The sequence below is a fragment of the Equus quagga genome, chromosome 3 (genome assembly GCF_021613505.1).
Source record: "Equus quagga isolate Etosha38 chromosome 3, UCLA_HA_Equagga_1.0, whole genome shotgun sequence".
Taxonomy (NCBI): Eukaryota; Metazoa; Chordata; class Mammalia; order Perissodactyla; family Equidae; genus Equus; species Equus quagga.
The window spans coordinates 35,650,514-35,665,842 of record NC_060269.1 but is presented as its reverse complement, the minus strand read 5'-3'; the positions used below and the strand labels follow the sequence as shown (position 1 = coordinate 35,665,842).

The 15,329-nt window shown below is 36.9% G+C and overlaps 1 protein-coding gene across 2 annotated transcripts in view; it reads right to left on the bottom strand.

Moving 5' to 3' along the window:
* The window catches only part of ARHGAP10 (Rho GTPase activating protein 10), a 290,156-nt gene that overhangs the window by 173,219 nt on the left and 101,608 nt on the right, over positions 1 to 15,329 (bottom strand). For both annotated transcript variants that reach the window (XM_046657071.1, XM_046657070.1), the window contains exons 5-7: positions 8,149 to 8,250; positions 2,431 to 2,541; positions 448 to 552 (exon numbers count right to left, since the gene is read on the bottom strand). In XM_046657071.1, coding sequence (XP_046513027.1) covers positions 448 to 552; positions 2,431 to 2,541; positions 8,149 to 8,250 — 318 coding nt within the window. The remainder of the gene's footprint in view (positions 1 to 447; positions 553 to 2,430; positions 2,542 to 8,148; positions 8,251 to 15,329) is intronic.

Below are 15,329 nucleotides of genomic sequence, written 5' to 3'. Positions count from 1 at the left end.
GGTGATGGATGTTAACTAAACTTACCGTGGAAATCATTTCACAATATATATCTCAAGTCCTCATGCTGTACTCCTTAAACTTATAGTATTGTGTCAATTATATCTCAATAAAACTGGATAAACAAAAAATAAAGCAAATTATAGGAAATTCTGATTATAAAAACATACATAGTGACTTCTCTGAAAATAAGGGAAGAAAAATAAATTACATGAAATAAATTCATTTAAAAAAAAAAAAAAGAGCCACCAGGTGGCAGAATTCCTCGAGCCTCACCTCGCCAGAGAGCAGTTTGTTACACAGAATCGACCAGAAGGTGGCAACGTAGCCTCAGTTTCCCAGTACCAACAGATCAGCCTGGGCTTAGTTTACGGGTTTTCATGTACCAAATAAATTAAAAATACACATCTCAAACATCTTTTTACACCAGAAAGCTTTCACTTCCTTACATTCTGAATGTTGATCTGTAGTTCCATTTTGTAGTGATTGAAGTCTTTGGCAAGTTCATGGCCCTGATGATAGAAAGTAAACATTCCCTGAAAAAAGGACAGCATCTAAAACAAAGGAGAAAAAGTGACATTAGCACAAAAAAAACTCAGGGGAAAAAAAAAGAATAACAAAAACAGCCAAGTAGTTCTCTTCACCTCATTGTGATTCTATTGATGTAAAATAATTAAAAGGAAGTCACTAGAATTCAATTAAACCTAACTGCATATTATTTATTAGTCCCTATAAAAAATGAAGGATTTGTGATTTTTCCTCAAATATCAGAGCCATTAGACAGCTTTTATAGAAGAAACGGAATTCTGTAGCACTCATTTGTCCTTTTCAGTCAAGAGAATCCCTATATTCATTTATAATTGAAACTTTATCACTGTAGGTTGATAGAATCTATAAGGAAAGTGAAATCACAGAATCAAAGGGCTGAAGGCTCTCTCCAACAGCAGCCAGCGCAGTGTAACCTCTGTCTTCATGACAAGGATGTTCAGCAACTGGGACACAGAGGGGCAGAGGCAGGGTGGTGGTCAAGCCCTGAGTTTCCTACAAACTCCCAAGCTGCTGCTCTTGTTAGAAGACAGTTGCTTCTGCCCCATATGCGAGTAAATCTAAAGTGAGCAAAAGTGATATGGGGTGAGCATTAAGGAAATCTTGAAACTCATTTTCTTCAGGATGTCACCTAGTGTAATGGTTAGGAATTTGAGGCTTTGATGCTAAATGGTCAGCTGGGGTCAATTTCCAACTTCAGCAATGTTATGAGACCATGGGCGAATTACCGCAACTTTCCCTACTTCAATTTCCTTATCTGCTAAGTGGGATAACAAAAATATCTCCTCATTCAGTTGTTGTGTGGAATAAATGCAGGAGCAAAGTAAAGTACTTAGAACAATCACGAACAATGATTGAGCATATAAATGTTCAATAAACATAGGCATTATTATTATCATTTCAAATAAAAGGAAAGCTTTAAGGAGGTCACATATTTTTCTCCAACTGTTCAAATTCTATTACTCCAACTGGACCATACCTTCTATGAATGCTAATTTTTAATTAATCATTACTTGGTTATTTTTTTGGATTCTCAAAATTCTACACACAACAAGTAAACTGTATGGCATGTGAATTATATCTCAATAAAGCTGTTTTTTAAAAAAAATATCACAAGCAAAAGAATCTATATTAAAATTAAAATGGATCCTGAGAATCACAAATCCCACTGTCTTTATTTTTTTGCTAAAACCCACAGTATGAAATACCCTTTACATTTTGATTCAGAAGATACATACATTCATATGTGTGCATATATATTATAAATAACTGAAGCTATTAAGTACATCTATATAAGCACAAACAAAATGTGTGTGTGTTTCTAAATCATGTGTTTCTAAAATAGGTATAAAGAAATGTCACAGTAACTCATTAAATAATTTCAAATGTTCCACATACTGATTCTTAACTTAGGCTGCTATAAACATTGTGAATTTTATTTAGAAATCATTTGCTACCAGTAATTGTTGAAGGTACCAAAGTTTGGACTGGTGTACTTGCTTTAGAAGCAAACTTGAGTGAAGATTACCCCATAAATGTGCTTTCACTCACATTCCAATATGATTTCTTTCACGGGGATTTTTTTTAAGGGTGGAGTTAAAACTAGGATGGCAAAAATTGCACCTGATTGAGAATCCTTGAGACCACGTAGCAAAAGGAAAAATATTCATTGTTACCTGTTGCTGTGCAAATAAGGCTGAGAACCAGTGATTCAGAGGGGATTCTTTGACTACACGGCTATCTGTGTCCACCCTTTATAATTCAGGATATCTTGCTTCATGTTTGTGCACTACAGCCTCTAGCAACCGTAAATTAGATCTTGAAAGAAAAATATTTCTAACATATTGCGAAATTCAACTAGCAGAACAATTTGCTATAATACTTACAGGTTCCACAAACTCAAACTTCTTCCTTTCTTGGATTTCCTGAAGCTTACATACATATTCAAGAGACAGTTCATAAAAGTGTTGCCGGTTTTGTTCCACTTGGATATCTGCCTATGTTAAAATAATTGAAGCCGGTCAAATTAGAGACAGTGAGGAGTGAAACTCTTTATCAGAGGTTGGCAAAACTACAGTCCACGGGCCAAATGTGGCCCAGAGCCTGTTTTTCTAAATAAAGTTGTAGTGGAAATTAGTCATGACTATTCCTTTATGTATCTTCTATAGCTACTTTCCAACTAAAACAACCAAACTGAGTAGGTGCAACAGGGACCTTATGGTCTGCAAAAGTACAAAACATTTACGGTCTGACTCTCTGCAGAAAAAGTTTGCCAACCGCTGCTCTCTATGATGAGGTTGACTGACCCCAAAGGATTGAAGACCAAGAGTAAAGTTCTTCATGAAAAACTCACCCCAACTGCAATTGACATTCAAGGATGAACGTACACATAGAACCAAAACCACATAAACATTATTTCCATTAACAAATCTTCTAAGAATGAAGTCTGCTTGGGAAAGAGGGTTGGGGAAATTCCAGTCACCTAGCAGTCATGAGTGAACGCAGCAGGTGAGGAAGTGGCCACAACGGCACCATCTCAAGAACCTGGCTCTCAAAGGCAGGTCAGGGCTTGAAGCCCATCTGTGGGCAGTCATGCTCTTAAGCCCTCACAATGTTCCATCCCCTGCGAGTGAACAGGAACCAGATGGCCAGAAGACATTCCAAAAAAAGGTTCCAGCTTATTTTGTCTAACTAGAAAGGAACTGGGAGAGGAGCATGGTTCCAGAGAGAACAGCCCAGAAAGAATTCTCATCCTAGAAACCATTCTTATAAAGCATTATGTATTTCCTAACTTAGGTAATTTTACTTTTTCAAGTATTTACCTAGACATTTCTCCAAGCAGGATACATAAACGGCAATAAGCACATGGAAAGATGTTCAACATCACTAACCATCAGGGAAATACAAATCAAAACCACAAGATACCAACGCATACCTATCAAAAAAAACAGGAAAAAACTATCAAAAAAAACAGGGTTGGTGAGAATGTGGAAAGTGGAGCCTTGCATACTGTTGATAGGAATGTAAAATGATACAGCAGATATGGAAAACACTATAGCAGTTCTCAAAAAAATTTAAAATAAAATTATCGTATGACCCAGCAATTCCATTTCTGGGTAAATACTCACAAAAATTGAAAGCAAGGACTCGAACAGATATTTGTATACCCATGTTCAAAGCAGCATTATTCACAATAACTAAAAGGTGGAAACAACCGAAGTGTCTACCGACAGATGAATGGATAAACAAAATGTTGTGTATACACACAACGGAATATTATTCAGCCTCAAAAAGGACAGAAATTCTGACACATGCTACCACATGGACAAACGTTGATGACATTATGCTAAGTGAAACACGCTAGTCACAAAAGGACAATTACCACATGATTCCACTCATACAAGGTACCTAGAACAGTCAAATTCGTAGAGACAGAAAGTAGAGGGTGGTGGTTAGGAGCCGGCTGGAGGGGGGACTAGGGAGTCATTATTTAATAGGTCCAGAGTTTCAGTACTGCGAGATGACAAGCGTTCTGGAGACAAACTGTGGTGATAATTGCACAAGAACATGAATGTACTTAATCACACGGAACTACATACTTGAAAACGGTTAAAATCATAAATTTTCTGTTACGTATATTTTACCACAACAATTTTTTAATTTTGGGGGGAAAAAAAAGTATTTAACATGTAATAAAAAAATTTTTAGCATCAAATGATTTTTTAATTAAAATAATGTTTAAATACAATAAGTAAGAGTGTTAAGCCAAAATGAGAATTTCTACCTAATACTCATCAAAATCATAACATTTTTATGCTTCTAATAACCAGAGTTTGAGAGTTCAGCCACCAGCAGTTAACAGACAAAACTCCCAGGAAAAACAATGTAATTTTGTCGAGTATTTAATAAAATGAAGATTTCAAGAGTTAAGAGTAAATTTTTCACGTACTGTTACTGGCAAATGTTCTACAAGAAAATTATAGCAAGGTCAGATTTACCAGGTTTTTTTTTTTTTAATTTTAGTGAATTCTCTTTCCTAGTTGTTTGTGCTACTGCAATACCCTGGCATGGCTGGTCACCCTCTAGCAACACTCCCCTAATGTTCTGAGTGTTCAGAACTGCTGTGCCACGTGTTCTGTGATTAAACCACCAGAATCCCTGAGACTGTCGATAACCCATATTTTACGACAATGCCATGGACATCCAAATTAGACCTAGCAGCACAGTCTTTAGTCTGACTCAAGTCTATAAGGCAATCTATGTGGTCTAATAAGGACTACATAATTTGGTCTTTGTCCCCAGTCCCTGGCACAAAGCTCCGAAAACCCTTGGAATTTCCAGAGTGATGGAAGTGTCTTTTGTCATACATAAGGAGCCCCTTTTGAACACACTTGAGTTTACGCTAATGAGGTGGAGCCCCTGGATAGCACCAGAAAGACCCAGTGATTAGAGGGTCTGAACTTTCAGGCCCATCCACCAACCTCTGGGAAGGGAAGGGAGGGGAGAAAGCAGTATACATTAATCTCTATAAAAACTCTTGAACGAGAGTTGACTAGCTTCCTTGTTGGCAAACTCATCCACTTGCCTGGTGGTATACCCCAGTTCCATGGGGACAAAATTTCCTGCACTTGGGGCTCTTTTCAACCTCACCCCATGCACCTCTTCGTCTGGCTGTTCATCTGTATCCTTTATTTTATCCTTTATAATAAACTGGTAAACTTAAAGAAATGTTTCTGAGTTCTGTGAGGTACTTTAGCAAATTAACTGAACCCAAAGATGGGGTCGTAGAAACCTCTACTGTATAGCTGGTCAGTCAGAAGCACAGGTAACAATATGGACTTGCAACTGGTATTCGGACTATACTTTTTACTACACCAAGTAACAGTTGCTTGTTTTTAACAAATGTGTAATTTCAATTTAATTATCATCTACTTTCTGACCCTTCCTGCTGTAAATATGTATCATGAGAGTAGATCCATCTCACATAAAGGTATTCAAAGGACCTATTACCCTGGTCGTATTTATACTGAAATATTATATTTGGCTACTCAGCAAACAAAAACATACTTCAAAAATCAACAGAAATGGAATTTTCTCAACTAGCAATACTTGTTATAAATATTAAGTAGAATTTAGGGATGTGGTTGGAGGTATAAGGTATTGCACCCAATACAGGCAGAGCTATAGCTAAAGGTCCTAATAGAATTACCCAGTCAGCTGGTGTCTGCCACAATTTTCTCCTGTTATTTTCATTTAAAACAAGAGGAAAGAATAGATGATACAAGTTCCTCTGCCTTTGCTCAGTCCCTCTCTAAGCAACCTTTATTAATCTCTTGAGCACCTCAACTCAATTCACTGCCAAAAGTAATGAGAATCCAAACCTAACCTTGTTCTCTCTAAAGAGCATCCCCCCTTTAAGGCCTTCACACGTGCAATAGAAAGCTGTTTCAGTTGGGAGTTTGTTCCTTAAGAGCAAACAGGGCAAAACAGGAAAAAATATATAACTTAAATGAAACTAAAATTATTCATCTTAAAGTTCTCTTCAAATTTCTGATCCACAGTTTAATTATCTTTGGGAATCACGAAATTCTCGAAGCCCTAGTTCACTGTGCAAGCAACTTCACACCTGTTCATTCAATCAATGTTTAAGTGCCTACTTCCTGACAAGTACTATTCTAGCCATTGGGGGAAAAATCTGATAAATCTGAATAAAACAATCTTGTTGCCTTCAAGGAGCTTACATTCTAGCAGAAGAAGCCATGTAACAATCAAATATGTAGTCAAATGGTTGTAAGAAGAAAAAGAATAAAGCAGAGTAAGGGGGACACTCTAAACAAAATGGTCAGGGAAAACTTCTCTAATAAAGTGAACTCTGAGTGGAGAGTATTTGAAAGAGTATTTGGAGGAGTGAGGCATGTGGATCTGGGTTGGAAATGCCCTAGGCAGAAGGAAGAACCAACACAAAGGGCCTGAGCATGGGATACACTTGCCTCAGCCCAGTCAGCGCGAGGCAGCCCACGAGGGTGTGAGGACAGCTGGGATGGGCCTGGGTCCCTGGAGGTAGCTGTGAGAAGGGTTTGGAGAAGAGCAACACGAAGCCTCCTTCTGCTTGCTATATAAAAAACAAACAGTAGGAATACAGTTGGTGGAGGCAGGAAGACCAATTAAGAGGCCTTTGCAATAATCTGTGCGAGAAACGCCAGCAGCTTGGGCCATGGTGACAGTGGTGGGGGTCAGGAGAAGAGGCCATATTCTGAGAATATTCTGAAGCTGAAGAAGACATATGCTGATGAACTGGATGTGGGGCGTGAGACAAAGGGCCAAGGATGACACTAAAGATTTTGCCTAAACAACGTTTAGAATGAAATACCTAATTGTATAGTGAAGATGGAAATTTACTTGGGGCATGAAAATCCCTTCAGGAAATAGAGATAAGGGGAGAAGAGAGGCAGAAAACTGCTAACATAAAAAGTGCCTATAAAAACAACAGCTGCCACTTCAAAATTGACTGAGGGTAGGAGATGAGGGAGCCCATGTAACAATTGCATGACTTCCTACATAATAAGGAACAAGGAGAGAAGGGAGCCCTACCTACCTACAGTATTGTAAGGAGGATTAAGTGGTACAAAAGCTTCTTTCTCTTTTACAAACTGTGAAAAGCCATCCAAATGTCAGTCAAAGGTATTAAAGAGACAAAGAAAATGTGACATGTGGGTAATGTCAAAATGACCACATACACATAAACATAAACACACACACACACAGTAGGCAACTGAATATGACATTTAAAACCCAAATTCATACTGGATTCAATGTCATTAGTGTTGTTTTGATGATACTTCCATAAGTGGATATTATAGTAGCATATTATGCCCAGATTCCTTATGTGTTTAAAAATAAACAAATGAGAAAAAAATCACACTTCTGTAGGATGTGTCAAGATCCTAACAGCCACAAACAGCATTATTTTTAATGAATGCGTATGTTCCAAAGTGTAAACCAGTGAGTTTCCATTCGAGTGTGTGAGTGAAAAAAAACAAGTGGCAGGGAATTTAGAAAATGGCTAGAAACAGAAAATGAGAGAGAAGACATAAATTCCTTTCTCCTTACATACGGCTCCCTCCCAAAAAACGAGTCTATTAACACAAGTAAAACAGATGCTCTCTTTCCAGTAGAGCTGAACCTCCTGAATCCTCAGCATTAAATAAGATTAATGCTGCCTTCACATAAAAGCCAAATGGTATATGAGCTTATTAAATTCAGTTCATTTCTTTAAGAAATCTTGAAAGCCAATTATGAATCTATTCCTGCAAATAATATATCTGTTCTTCAGTAACGCTGGTTAAAACTGTTCCTGTGAAAATAGGCTCCGAACCAAAAATTTTAATACTCTGAACCCATCCTAAATTAATCACTACAACATGTATTAATTATTTTGTCTCGCTCCACAAGAACTCTTTCCTTAACTCATGGCAATACCTGTTCATTTTTTTCCCCAGCTCTAATAATCCTAGATGAAAAGTTTTCAAGAGAAAAGCACCTTTAAACAAAAAAGACATGTACTATTTACTAAATTTTAGAAATAACAAGAATTAAAACAATACCTCTTGTAAGTGTGAGTCTTTCTTTTTTGCTGATAAATTCAAATGTTTATCAATTAGGCTATAGTTCTTTTCTGTCTCTTTGTCAAACTTCTTTTTTTCTTCCTACAAATCAGAAAAACAGACAACTATGATTAAACAGGGGGAAAAATGCATACACACAGTTTATCCACTGGGAAGCTCAAAATATGAAAAATATCTGAAAATAAAAGAAAGTACCCTGAGCATGATCGAGTTATCTGAAAAATCTCCACATTCAGGCCACTGCTTTTTAATCATCAAGACAGCATGAGGATTGAAGAGTCACCTATCTTTTCTTTTTTTCTTTTAATGGCCTCTTTTCCAAGCCTGTTATTTTTCTACTCTTCATACTTTTCAGAGTTTAGAATTCATGCCATGTCACTTGTCTCTCATTAAAAAAAATTTTTTAAAGAAGGATACAGTATAAAAACATAAAGTTGAAAAAAGCAAACTTGCTACAGATTTTGACATAGAAATGGAATTCACTTAAAACTGAGTAAGTTTTGCTCTGTATAAAAAAAGAATCATCAATGTTGATCTTCCTTAATTGTCTAGTATGAATCTAACAATAACATCCTCTGACACCAAACACCATCTACTTTCCCCAACCTTAGCAGTGATTTCTATAACATGGTCTAGAATACGTTTCAATAGGTCAACAGGGCCTAAAATGACAATGACATACTTGTATTGAGCCCCTTTGTCAACATTATAAACATTTCTCAGGTACTGCCTAGAAATAACATTTGCTTTCCTTTCGCTATAGAAGCTTTTTGAGAAAACCAGTAACCAAATTTTTCAATGTAGAGAAGAAAGACTATTGCCCCAACACAGCCTGCCCACTTCGATTTTTAATAAACATTTCTGAGCACTAATGAAAGCACACTTATGTCCTCATACTGTCAAAAGGTTTCTAATAACTTCAAACTCGCCCTAACTCTCTCAGGCCTCCTGGAAGAAAACATTCTCTGCACTATTTTCCAACTTTTATTTTCTAAAGCAAAAATAATGAACTATTCCAGTCTTTTCTGGTATGATCATTTTCCTTTTAGGCAAAGAGATTAAATAAAGCACATAAATTCTATTTCTTCCCATTTATCATTATTTATTTCACTACATGGGACTACAAATTGTCATTGCGGGAACCTAGGACAGAGCTTCTGCCAGCTCATCTAAAGACTCTAAATTAAACCCCACATCGACAGAGGAGACAGAGACCCAGGAACCAATGTTTCCATCCATTTCTACTCCAAATTTAATTACAAACCAGCAGCATGACTTTGGAAAAAAATATTTAGCAACACGGAATCAGTTTTCTTACTGCAAAGATCAGGGGGCTTTTTTGTACTAGCTCATTCGTGGATCCAATCCTGAAATTCTGTGATCCTATGGTTCACCCATGTGTCAGGACACTCAAACTTTCATTCAAACAGAGGCACTTTATTTTTCTTTATGCCCTAGGTTTAATGTAAAACCATTTAAAAAAAAGTTTAAGGCATTAATATTATATGGTTACTCTCTTTTCTGCTTTTCATTATGTATTACGCTCTTCATCAACTATTTTAACAACAAACAGAAAATAAACTAAAACAAACATATGGCCATTACTTCAAAATCTTCAATATTTTAAAAAGTTCATCTTGTAGAGTACACACTGCATTAGGTGTCCCAGAAGAGTCAGGTTCAAGTCCTGGCCACTCAGGACTCTGTGACTCTGCACCAGTGTCCCAGCCTTCTTTGAGCATCAGTTTCTCAGGTTTAAACAAGAATGGAAGTCATGCCACTGCATTTACGACAAGATTGCTGCAAAGCAAGACCAGATCGCAAAAAGTGCTCACTATCTTTGCAGATTAGCACTCACCAGGAATACTGAAAACATTTTTACTCATTTGATTTCATCCAAATCACAGAATGGGACAAAGTTGGCAGTGATGCGAAATCAGCAGTCAAAACATCCAGCACACTCAGCAATAGTGGGGAATGTAAATGAACACGTGCGGAAAGTTGGGAATGAAAGAAAATGATGACATCAAGGCTTTGTGAAGAAAAAATTTAGCCAAGAAACAACATTACACCCATCAATTAGAGGGGAGATACACTCGTTCATACATGGTATGGTATTATACAAATGCTGCTGTGTTTTGTTTTTGAATCTTAAGATTTAGATAATTATTTCTTCTCGCAGTTTTTCTCAATCCTATTATAGAATATTATTCTGTTTATTTGTGCTCATATGACTTCTTGTGCTGAAATAATATGAATTTTAAAGAGGACTGTGTTCAAGTAGCATTCAATAAAGAATGGAGCATTTTTTCTTCAACACTGAAATATAAGATACACACACACACACACACATATATATGGACTATATATATATAAATGAATTGAACAACGTAAGACAAAAGGCTCTATCAAGGATCAAATTAAATACAATGAAAAAATTTTTTATAAAACAGCATTGTAAACTCAAGTGAGTCTGGGTCAGGCAGTAACACAATGACTGAAGCAAGCTGGAAGTAGAACTCATCCAGGAGAGGTGGGGGCAATGGCAAACCAGATAGTCCAGATCTACCCTAGAGGGGAAGGAAGCTATAACACAGCTCCAGCAGATTTTTGCCATATGGAAACAGAGGTTCAGCATACAGGCCAGGTCCTCTGATTTTTCTGGAACAGCTGAAAAATCCAATAATTTTTAAATGGTGGCAACAAATTTTCTTTTTATTTTGGGATGAGTAAGGCAAATAAAATGAAGTTTACAGGCTAAATATGACTCATAGGAAGTCATCATATAACCTGTTATAAAATCGCACATGGCAAATAAAAAATGGGAAAGAAGAGCTACTGCTTAAAACAGCAGAACCAGCCAAATAAGATGTACACTATATAAATGGTAGAGGGAATCATAAACCTAAGAAACAAAACTTAAATAATCAGGTCTTTTGAACACATTAGAAGTAAATATATATAAAGGTTCCAATTACAAATCACCAGGTAAAAAAATATTATTCGACCAATGGTGCTGGTATAATTGGTTAACCACTTGGAAAATAGAAAGAGAATCACATCTCATATGAAAATTAATTCCAGATGGACAGAAAGAGTCACAAGTAAAAAATGGAGTCATAAAAAAAATATTTTCATCAGATCTCAGAATAGAAAAGGACCTTCTGAGCAAAAAAGAACTGGAAGAAGCCATAAGAACTTCTAGATATCCAAAAATATATAATAAACAAGCAAAAGGCAAACAAAGAAGCACGGAGAAGATGCAATTAATATTTAAGAAAAGAAGTAAATATTCTTAACATGTAAAACATTCTTTTTTAAGCAATTTTTTGCTAAAATCACACATTAATACTTCCATGGAAAAATGGATAAAGAATATATAAAGAATTCACAGAAGTTTGAACATAATTGTGAATTGTTGGCACTTCCATAGGGTATTAGAATTTTTTTGTTTTGTTTTAGAGGAGGAGAATTTTTTTAAGTTACCAGATGATTTTTTATTTTTAATATTTTACAAATTTTCTAGGATGAGGAAATGAAAAGGCTTATTATCAAACTATAAATATTAAATCATAAGGCATGACTAATCTAGAGAAGAGCTTAATTATTTTCTTAGAGATTCCAAATGTTTCTCCCTTTTTATTTAAATTAAGAGGTAGGAGTAACACTACACATACAAGAAACAAGATTCATACTACATGCAATATGCCCAGCAGGAGCACTTTTTAAAATGCAATCCTGTATATCCAAGCCAAGCAGAGTTTTGCAAGCCCTGTTCTTATCATCTCCTGGTCTCCCAACATCCTACAGCCCCTGTGAAATGCAATCTCTTCCTTGAAGTGCTCCCTCACCCCTCTAGAGGGGAAAACAGCACTCTCCCTCAACTCCTGCACCAAGTCACCCACTCCTACCCTACACTGCACTGGCTTATCCAACCCCACTCTCTCTTCCCCCTTTCCTTTAAGCTCTTTCAGCCTCTCCAAAGAGATGATAATTCAGCTTTTATCCCCACAGAATGGAGCATAAATTCCATACCCAGTAGGTGCCCAGGAGACATCTGTCAGAGAATGAGTGAAGGAGGAAGCCTATGGTGGCAGTGGCACCAACACTGACAAAATGCCACCACTGGTTCCTATGCAGCTGCACCAGAGTCACCTATCCATCATCTTAGCACTATCTGGCCAGAAGGGTCACAAGCCACAGTGCTCTGGCATGTCACCTCTGAACCCTGCATGCAGAGAAGGGACAAAAACCTGAGCAATTCTTGTTTGGCAAACTGATATGGAGCAAGCCATGCATGGGATAATAAAATAATTGCAACTATGTATATGCCAGGTCCTACACCAGACAGAAGAAATACATTATCAAACTCATTTAATCCTCATAATAAACTTCTGAGACAGGTGTCATTAGTCTCATTTTGAAGATTAGGAAATTGAGGCCTAGAGGCCTTACATAACTTGCCCCAGATCACATCACTAGCCAAGCGGCAGAAATGGGATTCGAATGAGGAGAATCAAGTCTTGCTGAAAGACTTTCCTGGTGCTTCGAAGCTGAGATGACAGGGCATGTTCCAGAGCTCCTATGCTTACCCCTACTACAGCACTTTTTACAATATATTTTTATTGCTTTTTTATTTGACATCTCCCCCAGAGAGTTGCCAATTTCTTGAAGACCAGCAGTATTTTAATTCACAGACGTATCCCAGGGCCTCTCATCCCAGGGTGTCTGGTAATAGCTGAGGCAATGTTATAATATATGCAATGAACTTTTTTTTTCAACCCTCTGGTTAAATTTTTTATTCTATTTAATAAAATAGTAATTGGCTCTTTCCAAAACAGCATTTGAATCAGCTCTATTATCAATATAGCTTAGTTGCATCCCCTTTGGTGCACGCTACTGCTTGCTTGAAGCCACATTTTTCATTTCTTGATTGCTCCAATATCTAAGAAAGCAATTGTAAATTGCATTGTAACCCTTATCAAGTTCTGGTAATTCTCGGAAATTTTACGAAATGTACTTGGCTCTACGTTATTTGGTACCTGTATTAGCTTCCCGTGGCTAAATCGACATTCAAGGAGCAAAGGCTACTGACAAAGTGTGTGCAGACACTTGAGAATAGGGGAGAAGCTCCTGGGGAAGGTAAAAGAGCTTCAGAGGAGATAAGTGCTGAGTGAGGCCTTCAAAAAAGTGAATAGTAACTTGATGTGACACAGCACAGAAATACCTGTGTTCTGTGGTGGGAAATGGGGCTTTTTAAACAGAAATGAGAACTTGACATGTGTGTAAGAAAATGTGGCAGAAACTACAGAAGGGAGGTATAATGCCAAACCAAACAGATATGACTGAACAACATATCCCATAAAAGCCAACGGTAGAAAAGGATACCTTGGGGCTTTTGAAAAACCCAACCTACAAAAACCACTTAGCAGTTTAGATTACATTAAAACCACAAGTTAAACATGTAATTGAGATTCTGGAAACTGGAGAAATTGAGAGTAAACGGAACTGAAAGAGAGAGCTTCAGTATAAAAGCAGAGGGTATGACATTACCAGAAGGGAAAAAGGAGAAGAGAAAAGAGAAGATTAAGATTTTGACACTGATATCTGAAAAATTCTGCTGTAGTCAACTTTTAAGGACATTTCTTTTTAATCCCCATAGGAAAACTGCTTTATGCTGTAATAAATAAATAAATAAATAAAGACCTTTAACCCAAGAGAGTAAAATTATTTTTAAGTATCTCATGTAAGTAGATTAACCAGTGGAATAAGAACACGTCAAAACATGATGGAATGTTTAGGAAGCACAGATGTAGACAATAACCAAACATCCAGATTACAAACCCCTTCCTGGTTCTTCTAGAATTATTAGTTGAATAGCTTATTTATTAGATATCATATACAGTAAGAGTGAATGCTGGCAGAAAATAGAGAAATAAAGCACAGTCTTTTCTCTCAAAGATTTAAGAATCTAATGAAAGAGACAGATGTTTATATGTCACTATATGACCTAGAAAACCACCTGTCTCAACTGTTTATTATAATATACAAGATTGTCAGTTAAAAGCCGCCTTTCTCCCTGTGACTCACAACAACTGGCCTCCTCAAAGGAACACCATCAACAGGTATGACAGCCAACACACATACTACACTGAACAAGAATGAAGGCTAAATCTTTTATAAACTTGAAGCCAGAAGAACAGTGAAGAAATAAAGAAAGGGGACTTCAGCATAGAATTTGGCCATCAAATAGCTCAAGGCATAAACTAAAGCTATTAAAATAATTTCCCCTTTTATAATATGGCCATTTATCTTGCAAGTTGCTTTGTCAAGATATGCTCTGAACAATACAACATGAGACGCTGGGAAATTTTGCAGAGGGTCAGGGAGTCAATAGAAGGTTCAAGGTCAGAAATTTATAAAACTCAGTAGGGTGGCTGGCAAATAAAAAGAAAATTAAGTCACACTCATTTTTCATTTCCATAATATAATCCTCGCCCGCAATCATCCAATTAAAATAAGAAAAAAAAAGAAATGGACATTGTTTACATTCAGAAGCTGCCAACGAAATGTTAAAAAAGAAAGAACCAAGATGTTCAAACTTTAAAACAGCCTAAGGAGATGAGATCAGAGAAAACAGAATCCAAAAACCACAAAATAGAGCAGTCACATCCCCAACTCCTTCATTTTACAGATAAGAAACTAAAGCCAATCACTTGCCCAAGGTCACAGATGTGAAACCAGACCCCCTATCTCCTGCCACAAAGCCAGAGGACACAACCCAGCTTCACACAGCCCAGCAAACAACCCCAGGAAGGGGACTTGTGGGGGACTACCTCTGACCTCCCCTCAAAACAAAGCTCTTCACTAAAACCTGTCAAATATTCTGCCAAAAAGAAACGTCTAATATTTTAACAAGTCACTTAAAGGAGAATTGATTCCATAAATAGTAACCAAGCAGCTGACACTTTTTGGGTCCATCTGTGTAGTTACAGCCATTGAGGCCACAATGTTTATTTGTACAAAAGAATTTTAATAGTTTATTTAGGAAGAAAAAGAACAAAAAAAAAACCTCACATGCCCAGCCATGTGGGGAGAAAAATACAAATATAAAAACTCTCTTCCCTCCCTAAAATTGATGTTATTCTCTTCTCCTTGGG